The sequence below is a fragment of the Punica granatum genome, chromosome 3 (assembly GCF_007655135.1).
Source record: "Punica granatum isolate Tunisia-2019 chromosome 3, ASM765513v2, whole genome shotgun sequence".
Classification (NCBI taxonomy): domain Eukaryota; kingdom Viridiplantae; phylum Streptophyta; class Magnoliopsida; order Myrtales; family Lythraceae; genus Punica; species Punica granatum.
In genome coordinates, this window is record NC_045129.1 from 37,883,112 (window position 1) to 37,899,805 (window position 16,694).

A 16,694-nucleotide genomic window follows, 5' to 3' on the forward strand; every position below is an offset into this window, starting at 1 on the left:
AAAATATTGAATAGTTTAGATAATTTAATATTAAAAAATTAATTGTAATGATAGATAAGAAAAAGTATATGAGAGAATTTAAAGAATAAAATAGAAAATAATAATTGTGTTATTGAATTGTGAAGAAAGTATCAAGTTAAGTTTAATTTAATTTTATAAAATAAATATATAATTTAGCCTCTCTTTCTCTCGATAGCACGTGGGATTTTAACGTTACTTGAAATCAGTTAGTGAGTTGTTCCATTAATTCAGGGAGTGGAGATGGCCAAATTTCTTCTTGTGACTTCCAGTCTTGTTCTTCCTACCAGGTTCATCGATCCGAAAGTCAACATAGATGATTTGTATCAAATTACTTTTGTGACGGATGAAGTTATTTTTATACAAGGATGGCTAGAGATGAAAAACAGTTGCATCTCCTAAAATTTTAACTTTATACAAAACTTACATATTATTATTCGATTTTGATGATATATTTTTATATTCGTTCCTCTAACTGAAAAGTATTATTATTTTATACACCATTTCAAGAGTTCGTTTCCCCTCGATCAAAATCCGGGATCGGTTCCTTTCTCTAGAGTTGCATCAAGGACATTATGGGGCAAGCACGGTTCTTCTGATGACGCGATATATCCACGGCAAGGAAAAGCTGTTGACAACATTTCGCACCATAATTGATCACTTTTTCATATGTAACTTTAGGGTTTGTGTATATTGTAATCAAATTAATTACTTCACCAACAGATTAAAAGACTCGTTTCAATGCGACCGAACAACCCTCCCATGATGACCGCGTTTCCTCCCGCTCTTGCGTCCACCTGCCCGCCCCGATCGGTCCATCGAATGAATGTCTGTCTCCTTCACCCCGATTTATTTATTCATGCCCTTTCCATATTTATTAATTAATTTCCTGCCTAATTGATTAATTAATAATTTTATTTTCTCACATATGGACGGCCCAGATCCACCACATGCGTTGACCTCAGAGGGAAAGGATATATCCATATTTTGGCCCCCATTGTGTTCCACACGTAACTGATAGATCCCATTCTTCAAAGGCTCGAAGTAGACCCTCTTAAACTTTTCTTAGCAAACATGTTTATTTTCTTCTTTTTAATAATCGTGTTTCGGGTCAAAAATTGTATCCACGGACTAATTAACGCCGGTCACGGCTTGGTTGATTTCGTCATTGGTTAAACATAAATTATTAAATAATTAATCTTAATCTAATTAATCTCGTATATGATTGATTAAAATGGGATTTATGTAGATAATATATATATATATGACTATATCCAGATGTCTACAAGTATCAACGTCAGGTGGAATATATATGAGGGGGCCCAACTCAAGCTTTGGTTTCTTATGGGAGCTTCGCACGCAAAAGATCCTCTCTCCTTCATTTGATTTCATGATATACATATAATATGTGTGTATGTATCTATGCCTATATATATATATATTCTTTTGCCTCTCAATTATCAAATTATTTACAAATCAACAAAAATATAAATTTCCACTGGCTAATTATATGCGCCCTCTTTTTGTCGAAATTTCAACAATTCCCAATTCGGCTATAGCCGCTATACAAGATATATATTGCATATATAAATAAATAGATGATATATAGTTAATTACTGGTTCGAAAGGATTCAGTTCTTTTTTCCATGCATAAGAATTTTCCCAATTAATGTTAACCATTATTTCATATTCTCATATTTTTCGTGGATTATATCTTTCTATACTAGTTATTTAGTATTTTTTCCCTTTTTTTTAGCGAGATGGTCTAGTATATATTTTTGACATGAAAGTATATGTTGGGGCCCATTTGGTACGTGCTTCGGAATAAAAAAAACAAACTAGAGTCGTAAATGGGCAAGGTTGAAAATATATATACATACATACATATATATATATATATATATATATATATATATCAATGGCTAATTGAGCTGAAATTTGGCTCCCGCTGGTGCGGGAACGGTGAACATCATAGATGCAAACTAAGAGAAGGGATAAGGACAGGTCGAAAAGAAATGAAATGAAATGAAATGGAACGGCCTGGGAAAATGTTGATCCATGAGAAACACGCGTACATCTAAACTCAATTATTGGTTATTTTCAATTTCTTATTAGTAATCTTTATTACTAAAATTAAACAGGTAGTTGATAGCTTATCCTTTTTACGGTAATGTCGTTCTTCCTTTTAGGCCCTTTTCGGCCATTTGTGGAAAAGGTTTTCCCACGTTTTCATCTTTTATCGAGTGGAGATAACTCTTAGGCTTCCGTTAAAGTAAAGGTCAATTTGAATTATATTTTTCTAGAGAAATTAAAAGCGTTTTTCACAAATTGTACCAAAAAAAGAAGCAGTTATATATAAATTGTAGAGCTTATTATTTCATCAAATGACACAAAATATTTGGAAAAATTTATTATTAAAAAATTAATTGTAATGATGGTTAAAAAAAAAGTATGTGAGAGAATTTATTATAAAATTGAAAAAAATAAAAAATAACGAATAATTATGAGAATTTAGTATTAAAAATTAATTATAATAATGATTAAAAAATATTTAAGATAATTCATTATTAAATTAAAAATAATAATGATTATATTATTAAATTGAGGGAAGAATAGAGTGAAGTGAAATTGAGTAAAATTCTACTTCAAAACCAAATAAAAATCTCTGCTCATCTTTTTTTTTTACCTATCAAGTTAATACATGCTTTACTAAGTCAATTTACAGAAAAATAATCAACTTTTATTTTTCTTTTATTTCTCAAGAAAAATCCAAACTCAGAAAAGAAAACGTAATCCAAAGTCAGAATTCACTGAATTTCATATTTATATATTTTCACTGAGTATATTGATTTCTTTACCAATCTGTTTTGACGGGCCCCAAAGCCATAAAGACAAAATCGATGAAAAGTGGTGGCACTTCCCAAGTGATCGACGGTCACATTCAAATTATACGACTTGACTATGAAAGCTTTTCAATTCCTTGCGTCCTCCAAACCAACCGAAATATAGGTGGGGATTTTCAATACTAAAATTCCATTGCTGTCATCCTTTTGATATATTCTCTATTAAAATCCCCTAACATGAGGTGGCACGTTATAAAATTCCTAACTGGGTTGTAATTATCAATGAATTGTCTGAAAACCGACGATATCTAGAAAGTTATTACCCGTTTGGTTTTAGGGTCGATTTTTAAAATTTTAACTATAATTTTAACTCTACCCACTGTACAACAAAAGTCAACAACACAATTATTACTTTTTATTTTTTTATTAATTTTTTTAATCATTCAATTTAATTTTTAATATTAAATTTTCTCAACTATTCATTATTTTTTCAAACTTTTTCTCATAATTCAACAATACAATCATTACAACTCAATTAAAATCAAAAATCAACTGTACTTGACTCTAAAACCAAATGTACCAAAATTCAGTAATTCTCTAACAGTAGCCGAACTGATAGTAATTATATGAAAAATACCACTATATATTTCATTTTTTGGCTACGAAATGAGTGAGCTAAGAAGTAGTTGGCGCCTAGTAAAATTGGCAACACAACAAATTTGAAATGAATATTGATTTATTAATCTACCGATACATCCCCCACCAGAATCCCAAGCATATCTGCGTTACAAATTCTCATAAGACATCGTCAACAAACTAAAGACTAATGATGGAAAGATCGACATGACAACAGTTATACCGAAGGTATTGTATTTTTTTTTTCGGCAGGAGAAGGTATTGTATTTTTGGTTATGAAAAAAAAAATGAGTAGAGGGGTAGTTACCAATTAAGTAGAGCCTACGACACAACAAATTAATGCTTAACTTTATAAATTAATTCCTGAGGCGTCATCAACGAGTTGCCTGAATACTAATTTTAGAAAGTTACGAGTTTAGTAGATTTTCTAATAGTAATTGATCTGACAGTACAGTTATATCGAACATATTGTACTTCGGTTAAAGCCGACATCATGAGAAAATCGTAATGAATATTCTTTTGCTGATCTATCATTGACATCCTTTCCTTACGATATATTTCGTGCTAGGATTCTGAATAGATGTAGATACAAATTCTTAGGACGCCATCAACAAATTGTTCGTATTTAACAATGAAAAGGTTATTATTAGAGTTTATAGTGCGTTTGGATTTAGAGTAGAGTTGAGTTGAGTTGAGTTTTGGTTTTAATTGGTTTGTAATGATTGTATTGTTGAATTATGAGAAAAAATGTGAAAAAGTAATAAATAATTGAGAGAAAGAAATGATTGTGTTGTTGAATTGTGAAAAAGTAATGAATAGTTAATAGAATTTAATATTAAAAATTGAATTGAATGGTTAAAAAAACTTAAAAAATGAAAAAAAAGTAATGATTGTGATGTTAAATTGAAAATAAGTGGAGTTGAGTTAAACAATTTTCAAAAAACAAACACACCTTTTAAGATTTTCTGACGGCACATGTTCCGGTAACAGATAATGTGTATCTTGGTTATAATACGAATGAAGTAAAGAAGTAGTAGTTGGGAACCAAGCAAAGAATTCATAAATCGAAATTGGGTCATTAACCTAATTAATATTATTATTCTTATTTCCGTAGTTGACATTCAATAAAGCTTCCCCTGGACCTTCCCATTTAGCTTGTACCTCACTCTTCTCTCTCTCCTCTCTCTCCTCCTTCCCTTCCCTCCTTCCTCCCATTTACATAACAATCCATGCCCACATTTCTCACGACACAGGCTCATATATATAAATCTTTGCACTTTTCAAAATCAAACTCTCTCATTCACCAATACGAAACCCCCTCCACATTCTCAGATCGATATCAATGGCTTCCTTTTCTTCTTCTTCGAAGTCTAGGCATGGGCTGTGGAAGATCCTCGCGTGCATTCTTCTGGCGATCCTGATTCTATTCCCGGGTCCAAGCGCAGCAGCGTACTCCAACCGAAAAATGGCAGTGGACCAAGTTCCGGACAATTACGGGCATAAGACGGGTTTCCGGTACCAAGGCCGGGTGTTCAACTTCCTCCCCAAAGGAACGCAGGTGCCTCCCTCCGGCCCCTCCAAGAGGCACAACACGATCGTGAACTCCACACCGAAGAACTGATGACCGATATCAGAAGAGTACATCGACGTGCTAATTAAGGTCTGGTGGTCTTAATTATAACCTTTTTGCTCTATATACAGCTAGCTAGCTAGTCGCCTCGATGAAAGTATAAGAGATGATTACTGCGAGTTTTGGGATCGGGTTCTTTAATCCCCTTGCAAGAACAATTTATAATGAGGGGCCCGGTGATTTCTTTTATTTTGTTTTTTGTTTTTCCTTTTTGTTTTTGGGATGGCTTTACGATTTACGGTTCGATACTGTATAGAAAGGAAGATTTGTTTCTTCAAAGAATACCCATCAAACCCCCACGCTTCATTTCATCAAGAGGGCATAAGGTTAGGAATATAGATTCTCATTAGAAAGCTAGACGTCATACGACGACGACGATGATGATCAGGTTTGTCGTCACTCCGGAACAGATTTTATGTATATATATAAATCAGAAGTTCTTATTTGATGATATATACAGATTATCGAGTTGCCTCTCTCTTTCATTCTATCTCTCACGATCTTTGCGTTGTCCGGTCACGAGGAAGGCCTACGGTTCAAGTAAAATAAAGGGGGACGGGATAAGTTTATGCCTCGGGCTTCCTTTTTTCGCATCTGAGATTCAGTGTCAAAGCAAGAAAATGCTTCAATATTCAATCGGCATGCATCTTTTCTCTCCAGAAAATTCGCAGAAAAGGCCGTATCTTCTATAACTAACGCCTTTTTAGAGGAGAAGTAGCTCTGTAGTTGAGGAGAAAAGCTTCCAATGGCAGTCGGGAAAGCCAGCCAGATGAAGACTTTTCGGATTTTTATATGATTCCGCCGCAAAAACTTTAAGACCCATTGGCAACCGTCGGATAGGACCCGATTATTGTTGGGAGACCGTTTTTCTCTAATCCGATGGTTGTCGGTGGAGTTCAATAATTCGGTCAATTTGTAATTTTACTCTTGGTAATTATACTTATATTCACCATCTGTAATTCTCTGCGTCAAGCCACGAGGAATGGATCGGTGAAAGACGTATGAGATTCGAGGAAATCAGATCTTCAAACAATTTCGTGTTCCAAATGATTTATTGGTTCAGTCGAATTATCTCTATGTATGCAATATGGATGCCGGCTCGATACCAAAAAGTAATTATTTCACCTGCTCCTGGAAAACGTTGATGGACTTTCATGCAGTCTTTCGATATTATATGCATGCGTTTGATTCAGCTCTTTGATTTCTTAGCTGACATGCATGTTATTTTTGTGGATTTAATTTAGCATGAATTCCTATAATCAATCGACCTTATGTCCACCACGTATATAACCATTTTGCTCTCCTCCTTATTTTCGTTTCCTTCAGTTTTCGATCGGATTTATTATTCCTCTTTTCCGTCATCTCTCGACCTCCATTTTTTGCGTAGCATGGTACACGCGAGAGGTAATGAAGGCCGGTTTCCACTGCCCCTATGTACACCTAACACATTTTACATTACAAAACTCAAAACCGTTCAGCATATCACATTATCTATGGACACATCAAGTCGTGTTGACATTTGCGTATTGATATGTATTAATTTTCAAGAAGAATGACTTTAGCAGCAGCAACACACACTCCGTTCCTTTCCCATTCTTAATGCCCTCATCCAAGGCGTGCGTGCATATTTAATTTGGTCCATTGACCATTCGTGGATTGCTTCTCAACAAAAAAATTACTAAAGAAAAGGGAGAAAGAGCGCGTAGTGTAAAATTCGCTTGTCAATCAAAACGTTACTTGTTATATTCTCATGATAGAATTATACTCTTTTATTAATTATTAAACTTTTTTTATTGTACTAAACTTACAAACCTATCTTTTAATAAAAAAAAAATACTAAAGAAAAGAAAATTTTCCTTTTATATAAATAAATTTTAATTCGGCTATCCCATTCGTGAGTACATGATTAAATAGTTGTACGGAGAGGCCATAACTTGTAAAGATTCTCTCATCATTATAATACTATATATGTTGCTTGAGAGGACCACACCACAACGATACAAGCTAGCCACTGATGTAGAAATATATTTTATATATATTCTACGCACAGAAATGTTAAGCTGAAATTCTTAATTTATTGATTGCGAATAATTCCTTTTAGGGCAGCGGCTCGGCCTTAAATTCAATGTGCTTTCATGGGATCTCAAACTCCTGAAAACTGCAAGTCGCGTCTGCCCACGTTTGAGAAAATAAAAGTTACCTGCCGGCTGAGACCTTGTTAGGGCGATCGTACATAATGCTGATAATTTTATTGCTTCCTCTGCATTTTGTTTTTTGGGGTCAAACTGCATGTTTGAAAAATTTTACATATCACTTGACTTGACTAGTTTGATGGAGGGAAATGATCGGTGATATTACCGAGTAAACAGATATGTCATAGTGAGCGAGGCCATTGACTCACGAAGAAGCATAGACCTCGTCAACATCTTAATCAGTATCATCCTTAGACTGACAATAGGAGGTGACATAAGCACCCAACCTTTGCCTCGGAAAGTCGAACGAGTTCGGGAAAGGGATCAAATAGTCAATTAACGCTAGGTTTCTGAACATCACAGTAACCTCTAATGCTCGAACCGATCATCGTCGGAAGTAATGATACGGCATCCTCCCCTGGCCAGGGCCTATGGATCTCCTTGGACATGAACCTCAGACACCATGTACGAGCTGAGTACTTTAATTTCCTGACTAGCTAGCTGATGCTGAGATCTCCCCAGAAATGAATGGGCATGCTGGATAGACAAGTATTTAACACTCTGGGCCTGGCTCAGCCCAAAAGTTTGAGCCCAATATCAGCCCACGATTAGCCCCGGCTTGCTCCGGGGGCAAGCTCCCGTTGGCTTAGCCCGGAACCATCGTCGTCCGCCTTTAGCTTCCTTCTCCTCCGTCGATCTCGAGCTTCTTCCCTTTCCCACCTCGTCACGAACCGTCACCCAGCGCAATCTCCGTCCGGCGAGTCAATCGATGGATCAGAAGCCGTCTAACTGCGGGCTGCCGAGCTTGGAAGCGGATTCACAGAGAACTCTGTATGCAATATCTGCTCAGCGTCCTTGATTTGCTTCCACACTTCAAAGTCTTGTGACGTTTACAGTAAAGCACCTGGTTCCTAGCTTGCTGGGATTCTCAAGAGCCCCCGTGAAGCTGGAAATGCTCCCTTGACCGCTGATTTTGGGCTCTGATCTCCTCAGTTGCTGTGCAGGTACCCGTACGTCACCGGTACGTCGGTGGTCGCTCTCAAGTACAAAGATGGGATTTTAATGGCAGCTGATATGGGAGGTTAGCTCATTCTCTTGGTTATGCCATACAATATGTTTAAATGTTTTCGTGCTTATGGAAGAAAGCTTCTGCAGTGTATTAGGCAGAAAAATGAAGTTTCACCCATTTGGATTTCAATCGCTGAGAAAAGTTGGATGTTAGCCATACTATTATGATGAACTATATATATATATATATAGGACTACTGCTGATTTTTCAAGCATCAGATAGAATTATTCAGGAGCAGTTATCTGATTTCAGCAGCTATGTGGATTTTCTTGGTTGATGGGCGGTGATGGGCATCCATGTTTATTCGAGATGTGTCTCTTAAAAACCATTTAAACTGGGTTTCAAGAACTTGTACCCGTGATTTTACTGTCGTCTAATATTATGCAATTTTATCTGTTTTTCCAAACATGTTTTGCTCTTTCCTTTTGCAAGTTCTGTAATTTCTGTCCCTGTTTCTCAAGCAATATGGGTCACTTTTTAGCCGGAGCTTCAAGACCTCTGCTACCTCTGCATTAGCTCCTTACAGCTAAAGACTGGTTCTCAGCATTCATGGCTTTCTAGGTTTACCTGTTCTTGTTCCATCGCTTGCATCTCTCTGACCTCTGTGGATGTGATGGAAATGCTTCAAAGCATGTTTCTGTCATTAATATGATTGATGCAGCTGCACTCCTCTCAAAGTTTGCTTTATAAACCTGAGATATTTCTATCATGCGGTTACTGCCATTGATACTGATCCTTAAATGGATTGTACCGGAGTCACGAGTAGGATGATTTCACTTGCAGGTTCTTATGGATCCACCTTGAGGTACAAGAGTGTGGAGCGAATTAAGCCTATAGGAAAGCATTCTCTTCTAGGCGCAAGTGGAGAGCTCAGTGATTTTCAGGAAATATTACGCTATCTTGATGAACTCATGTAAGGCACTCTATAGTTAGCCAAATAAGTATCTTGACTGAGGCAGATTAAATTTCATTGTTTTTGTAACTTCCCCTGCTTGTTTGTGCTTAAAGCTGCTTCTACTTGGATCTGAACATTTTTTCGTGTTATGCTCATTGCAGCCTTTATGACAACATGTGGGATGACGGGAACTCATTGGGGCCTAAAGAGGTGCATAGCTATCTCACGAGGGTGATGTATAACAGGCGTAACAAGTTCAACCCTTTGTGGAACTCACTGGTTCTTGGTGGAGTGAAAAATGGACAGAGATATTTGGGTACGGTAAGTGGACGCATCATTTTCATCTAACCACGAGAAGCACTTACACGGAAATGGTCACTTTTGGGTTTGCGATGGTGTTATATTGTCATTTGGATTCATAAATGAAAGCAGTCCTATTGCAAAATATAATTTGGGCCTGGGCTGAGCTGACTGGGGCTTGCTTGCCTGGGATTTTCTCCTGTTCTAAGTATGAAAAGGTCTAGTTGAATTCATGTAGACATGGAGTGGAGTGGGGCTAAAGTTTTCGTCATCTCAGCTGTATCCTTTGTTCAGCCACATGTGCTAACTTTGTATGTAACACCTCATATTTGGCAAAATTAGGTTAGCATGATAGGCGTAAATTTTGAAGACAATCATGTGGCGACTGGATTTGGGAATCACCTTGCACGGCCGATTCTTCGCGAGGAGTGGCATGAAAACCTGAGTTTTGAAGATGGTGTGAGATTACTTGAGAAATGCATGCGTGTGCTCCTGTACCGTGATAGGTCTGCAGTAAACAAATTTCAGGTGGGTTTTCATGACGTGTGTATATTTAGATTGAGATAACATGAGGTTGGGACCTGGGAATATATAACGATACATCTCGAAACTTGAATTGCAGGTTGCAAAAATCACCGAAGAAGGTGTTACTATATCTCAGCCCTACTCCTTGAAGACCTCCTGGGGATTTTCAGCTTTCAAGAATCCAACTCTTGGAGCTGAAGGTTCATGGTAATATGTCGTCATTTTAGGATCTCCGATGAGTGAGAATCCCCTAGTGAAGTACTGCAATCATCGTATTGCGTGTTTTACTTAGACTGCCGTGGCCTCCTCATGTTATTTACCCTTCAGATTGGCATCGAGCATTTCTTATTTGCCAAAGGGGAGTTCTGTAGGAACAATTTCGCATCCTTTGCATAGACCCGAATTCAATCAACTGCAGATCATCACTTGCAACTTTCAAAGATTGTGATCTTATGTTTGTATCCATTCAGAATGAAACTTATTCAGTAACCACCCAACACTAAATGCGCCAAATGCGCTCCTTGACAGCCATGGCAATCCCCAGGAGACTGGCCGGTTGTATACGATAGAAATCGGAGAAGATAATAGTGAGAAAACCACGGGCATATATCAGTTGCTGTTAGAGGTTGCGGGCTGTTTGTTTCATTGACGTCCGAAGGCCTAATTATAATTCAGGATCATTAGTTAGGTTTAGGTCTGGGTAGCTAGTACTTTCATCTTGGGACTTGGCTAGACCATCTAGAATCAGCTCTAAAATACTAGAATCCGATTCATTGACCAAGAATTCAATTCAAGCCGTCTGGAATCCAAAGGTCACGATGATTGACTGAAAATTACGAGAGTAGTGTAAGTAGCTCAACTAAAGTTGATAAGATGAAGCAGTAGAATTTAATCAAACTCCGGTTCGATGTATGGGCAATTTCGAACATCAAAAGTCCATTCACAACTGAATTGTACCGAATTTAGAAGAATTAACCTGTAAGAATCTCGCTGCTCGACAGAATCAATCACTTGAAAAGTGATGAAACATCTGATAGCAAAGTCTTCAAGTCTTGCCATTCATGCTCGGCTTTCTTCAGCGACTCTTCTGCCTGCTGGATTTTCTCCTTAAGGAGCGTAGCGGGGTCGAGATCATGGGATTCCTGTTTCAGTATCTCGATCTGCACATAGTTCCTTTTCCACTCGTCTCGGATCTGCGCAGCACGAAACTCTCCAATCTTGGCTCTCTCGGACTGATGTTGCTTTTCCAGAAACCTTCTCTTCAACTCTAGCGATTCGATGGTCACAGCAAAATTTTTGTGGGCCTCAAGTTGCTCCAACGCTTGCTTTTTGGTCATCATAGCCCCGGCTGCCTCACCAACTATCCGGTTCCAGTTGCTGAGCAAGTGGCCTAGTCCTTCGAGCTGGTCCACGGTGAGGCCGTGTGATCTGTCCAATGCAGACAGCAAAGGAATCGCGTCCTGAATCGAGAGGTGCCGCCCGGGGTGATCGGCATGGACTGGATGTACAGAAAAGACATTCAACAATGTAGTCATAGTACTTCGAATCTCCACAGTCGAGGGGCGAGCAGGAGGATCCATCGAAACACTTCGACTAATGTTCATCGTTCGTTTCATGCAAATCAAATAGCACAAGGAAACATAATATTTTAGATTTGAAAAATATCACACGCAATCTTTTAGTTATGCATTTTGTGATATCAAAATCCGAAATATTCTGTAATAAAAAAGAGAGAGAGAGAGATATTCTTTCAGATTTTTCCCCCTGAAAACTGAATATATTCTATTTTTTGTAATGATTATTAATGATTCGGCATCTCCAAATTCCGCTAATCCACGAATAACAGATTAAAGCAAAGAAGTAAATGAATTACGTTAGTTCAAACCGGACTAGTCATGACCTATTGGGTTTCGGGATATCATGGTACATACCGATAGAGGAATTACATCGGTTCAACAAGAAGACCCACGATTAGTTTTTAATAGTTCAGGGGTGAACAATTAAATATAGAAGTTGAGGAGTCAAATTCTTTATTTTGAGAGTTTAGGGGTGACAGTGATAAACTGAAATAATTTCAGTAAGGTATAAAAACTACCGCCGAAGGAGACGCGAGGCGATTGAAGCGTTCTTCGGTTTAGTTTTCACAGTGTCAGTTTCTCTCGGCTGAAACAGCTTTTGGTCGTTGATCGGCAGCTCTGGTAAAAAGCCTAGCCCGATTCGGCTTCTTCGCCACTTCTCAATCACGGTGATATCTGATCTTGTGGAGGGCGACTTCTCCCGACCCTGCAACCGCCATGCCATTGCTCGAAAGCAATTGGAAGAGGTGACGAAATACATCGGATATTTTTCACTCGCGTATCTCTTGCATCATATAGTGAGAGGTTTGGTTCGCCGCTGTTGCCTGCTGTAGTTCTGTTTCCCTAACAGATCATGCTATCTGTTCTTGTTCATTGTTTCTTCTTGATGCATTGCTCTTCGGGCAATTTTCTCCTTGATGCACTGCTCTTCCCTAACCTGAAGCGCCGGTGACTGCCCTAAGAACTTGGAGCTCCCGGGCAATCAGATTGGACTCGTGATTTTTTTTTCTTTTTCGATACTAGAATGTACGGAAATCATCCCTTTTGTTTCTCTGTAATGGCTGCTCTAATCTGATTGATATTCTTTTATTACAGGTATCTACGTTGAAATAAATAAAGCCAACGATGGCGTGTTTCCGAACTTTTGCGTACTAAAGTGTTTGCAGTATTAGAGGGGTTTCTGGACCATAGCATATTGAAAGCAAGAAAAGGATGGCATACCAATGGTTCCGAGAGGGAGTGGATGTGGAGATTGCCAGCATCAATCCCTGCCAACGCGGAGTCTACTTCCCCGGGAAAGTGGTAGCGCCGTCCTTTGATGATTCCAATAAATTCTTGGTCGAATATGATACGATTACCAACGAGGAGGAGGGGACTACTCGGCCCTTCAGTGAGGACGTGAGAGTTGGTCTCTTGAGGCCACGGCCGCCATTGGAAGACAAGCTCGGGTTTAAGTGTAATGATTCTGTGGATGCATTCTTCCATGGAGGCTGGCGAGAGGGGGTTGTGGCTAAATGTCTGGACAAGTCATGTTATTTAGTTCATCTGAAGAGCATGAAGCAGAGTTATCAGTTTAGAGCCTCTGAGCTTCGGGTTCATCGGGAATGGATAAGAGGAGCCTGGTGTCCCCCCTACGAGGATGAAATCAAAGAAGAAGCCGATGATGATGATGATGTTGAGGTATGTAATTGGTTTTCTATTATGATGATCGGCATTTTGCAGTTCGTTTTTCTAAACCGGGATGAGATTCTAGTCTCTTCTTTGATTAGTTTCCTTGAATCACTTATTATGCACTTTTCTGTTATGTAAGTCGTTGAATCGATCTGTGTATGATGTCAATGCAATTGATTGGTCGGAATGCGCTCCCTGTTTTAGCCCTTGTGAGTTCCAATAGCTTTGCGTTATGATGTTCTTCCGGAAAACAATTTGTTTTTGTACTTAGTCCCGTGCTTCGACTCTATTTTAAGAGCGAGCAATCTTTGTTCCTAATGCCAAGCTTCTTCTAAAATGAAATGTGTGCAGGAGTTGCCAGCAAAAGTTAGATGTCGATGCAATCTTTGTTCCTAATACACAGTCTACTCTACTTAACCGATCTGTGTATGATGTCGATGCAATCGATTGGTCGGAATGCGTTCCCTGTTTTGAACTCTCTAGTCCTCATTAGTTCCCATAGCTTTGCGTAATGTTCTCCCGGCAAAAACTCTGATTTACTGTACTTATTTCCATGCTTCGACTCTATTTTAAGAGCGTGCAATCTTCATTCTTAATGCCAAGCTTCTTCTAAAATGAAATATTGTGCAGGAGTTGCCAGCGAGAGCCAGACAGAAACCGAGAAAGAGGGCACTACACGAGTTTTTTGGGAAAGGGAATCTAGTCGAGGTTAGCAGCGATGAGGAGGGGTTCGAAGGTGCTTGGTATGGAGCAACTATCATCGAAAAGCGACGGAAGGACAAGTTCCTCATAGAATACCTGAGCTTACGAGCAGATGACGGTGAGAAGTATCTGAGGGAAGAGGTTGATGCCATTCACCTAAGGCCTCATCCTATGGAAACCTTGGTTACAGATGCTTATAATAGGAATAGCAGAGTTGATTGTTTTTACAATGATGGCTGGTGGGAGGGTAGAGTTGTCAAGGTCCTCGACGAGTCGAGGTATCGAGTTTACTTCCACGGGACGGATGAGGAGATGGATTTCCACTACCTTGAAATGAGGCCGCACCAGGACTGGGTCGATGGGAAATGGGTAAAGCGAAGTAGGAATATCCATAGGACGATCTGATCAACCTTGAAGTTACCCAAGTTCGATCTCTGTACTCTGAATCGTTCTAACCTCTTTGGAGCTACTCGACCCGCTTCACATTCTTGACTAGGTACGGTGCTCGGAGGATACCTTGTGAATTCGGGATCAGTGCATAAATTAAGCGTTTCCGTCTATTTTTGCAAGAGTCGCGTTGGAATTTCGAGATAGTAAAGAATTGGATTCACAGTTAAACCTAATCTGTTGGAAGTATGAGACTATATGTTATTAAAAACATAATATACACGAGGCCAGAATCTTTTGAAACCAATGAATTGTTTCTATATTAGTTTAGGGATCCCGAAGAGTTTTGGTTGCATAAGCAGCTGTACCCACTTCTTGAATACATATATAACTTCTAATTTATCTTTTCAACCAGGAAAAAAATCTAATATATTTCGTTTATCGTTTAATTATTAATAAATTATAAGTTCCTTTTGCACTTTCATTTTGCTAACTGATATTTTATAGGATTATGTAATTACTTGGAAAAACTATACATTTTCATGAAAAGCTAGAAAATCTTGAAACACTTTTAAGATCCCGGAACTAATAAGTGATAAGAAAAAAAGAGAAACAAAATAAAACGATACAAAAAATCTCCAACTTCAAGACTCGTAGTAAAAGAAAACGCATATTATAAATCGGCATTTCTTTATACAACGCCAGACCATACTATGAAAAATTTAAATCTCACTATCTAACACTAAATGGCCAACAAAAAAAGGGAGCTTACGATTAGATCAATAATTTAACACTTAAATATGCTAAACCCTTAGCAAATAAAAGCTAAGTTCGGGTCCGCCGCTCCGATCCGGGTTCATCATGTAGAAGGCTTCCGAGTCTTTCGACCCAATAACCCGCTCAAACCGGGCCCTCATGTACATGAGCTCGCCTTGGCCCGGCACATCCCCCTCGATCTCCTCTCCTCCTCCCAGTCCTTCGCTGTTCCCAGGAAGGACCCCAGCGCCCATCGAGACAGGCTCGAGTGCCCGAAGGACGCGGGCCTCCTCGGGTCCACACTCCCGCCTCAGCCCGTACCCGCACTTACGCCCGTTGCAGTACGCCCTCCACACGGGCTCCTCAAGGAGCTTCCCGGCCGCCTTCTTGGACGCTTTCTTGTCGCACTCAAGGGCGATCCTCACCAGGCCCGACGCCATCTCCCGGACCAACACGCTCGTCGGGGCGGCCAGCTGGATGAGGAACTCAGGCCCCGCCCTCGGGTCGGACTGGACAGCGAAATGGACGTGGCCCCGTCTATAGCCGAAAAGGGTCCCCAACACCACCCTTCTGGCCTGTCCGGCGAGGAGGTGGGCACCGCCGCCCCTGCCAAGGGACGTCAGGGCGGACCGGAGCTTGGACACCGCAAGCTGGGGCAGCGGCTTCTTCTTCTTCTTGCGGGACGGGAAAGCGAGGTCGGGCATTGTGGGGACGTCGAGCTCGTTGGCTCGTTCCTTCTGGATGGACTGGAGGATCTCTTCTTCGTCGTTGTCGTCGTCTTCGTCTTCGATCGCCTTCTTCCGCCAGTTGAACCGCCGGGAGAAAGAGAAGGAGGAGTCATGAGGGGATTTTGCGAGGATGGTCTTCATCTCATAAGAAAAAGAAAAGAGAAGAAGCTTCTTCAGTTGCTCTGTTCTTGGTGCTCCTCAGATGCTCTGCTTCTTTGTCAATGGAGAATGTGAATGTGAGGTTTTTATATAAGAAAAACAAATGGGGAGCAGAGAAGAGAGAGAAAAGGGACAAAATAGGGGAGATGAGCAGTCCCACCTAACTGGAGAAATGGTGGTAGGGGGAGACAGGAGAGAGACAAGAACCCATGGAAATTTGGGATGAGAGAGAAGGGAGATTGATCGAGCAGAACAGAGTAGAGGACAGGGGATAGATAGATAGATAGATAGATAGATGGCGGAGTGAGTAGACAGAGTCGGGAGACAGAGGAGACAGTGTCTGGTTGGTTGTAGTTAATGAGGATTGTGCGGGCGGCGGTAAGCCGAAAACGGGGGAGCAAGAATAATAATTCATGACAGTACTTGGGAGAAATTTTTTACCTTTTTTTTTTTTTCTGCCTTTTTCTTTTTACGAATCGGGTTAGTTTACTGAATTCATCTAAGAATAATATTACCGGAGAATCGACTGTATCACTTACATGCAGGTATTATCATCTCGAATATTATCGTATGTTCTCTCTAAAATCGGTGATCGTTCTTCATTTA

General features: G+C 39.6%; 3 protein-coding genes across 4 annotated transcripts; 2 read left to right on the forward strand and 1 right to left on the reverse strand.

Moving 5' to 3' along the window:
* The first annotated feature begins 7,961 nt into the window (after positions 1–7,961).
* On the forward strand, positions 7,962–10,573 carry LOC116198456 (proteasome subunit beta type-4-like). The gene is made up of 6 exons (XM_031528603.1): positions 7,962–8,150; positions 8,324–8,400; positions 9,172–9,301; positions 9,445–9,604; positions 9,926–10,111; positions 10,206–10,573. Exons 1-6 carry the CDS (start codon positions 8,089–8,091, stop codon positions 10,317–10,319), a joined length of 729 nt encoding a protein of 242 aa, XP_031384463.1. The 5' UTR covers positions 7,962–8,088; the 3' UTR covers positions 10,320–10,573.
* Positions 10,574–12,227: 1,654 nt separating this feature from the next.
* Positions 12,228–14,611, forward strand: LOC116198717 (protein AGENET DOMAIN (AGD)-CONTAINING P1-like). Of its 2 annotated transcripts, none has more exons than XM_031528939.1 (3): positions 12,228–12,489; positions 12,781–13,365; positions 13,987–14,611. In XM_031528939.1, the coding sequence occupies exons 2-3, from the start codon at positions 12,898–12,900 to the stop codon at positions 14,461–14,463; spliced, it is 945 nt and encodes a 314-aa protein (XP_031384799.1). In that variant the 5' UTR covers positions 12,228–12,489; positions 12,781–12,897; the 3' UTR covers positions 14,464–14,611. The 2 variants fall into 2 exon arrangements, with proteins under 2 accessions (XP_031384799.1, XP_031384800.1); XM_031528940.1 differs by having other exon boundaries at positions 12,228–12,431.
* A 488-nt stretch (positions 14,612–15,099) lies between these two features.
* LOC116198718 (protein MIZU-KUSSEI 1) lies at positions 15,100–16,383 on the reverse strand. Its single transcript, XM_031528941.1, has one exon. The coding sequence runs from the start codon at positions 16,068–16,070 to the stop codon at positions 15,249–15,251; it is 822 nt and encodes a 273-aa protein (XP_031384801.1). The 5' UTR covers positions 16,071–16,383; the 3' UTR covers positions 15,100–15,248.
* Positions 16,384–16,694: the final 311 nt, after the last annotated feature.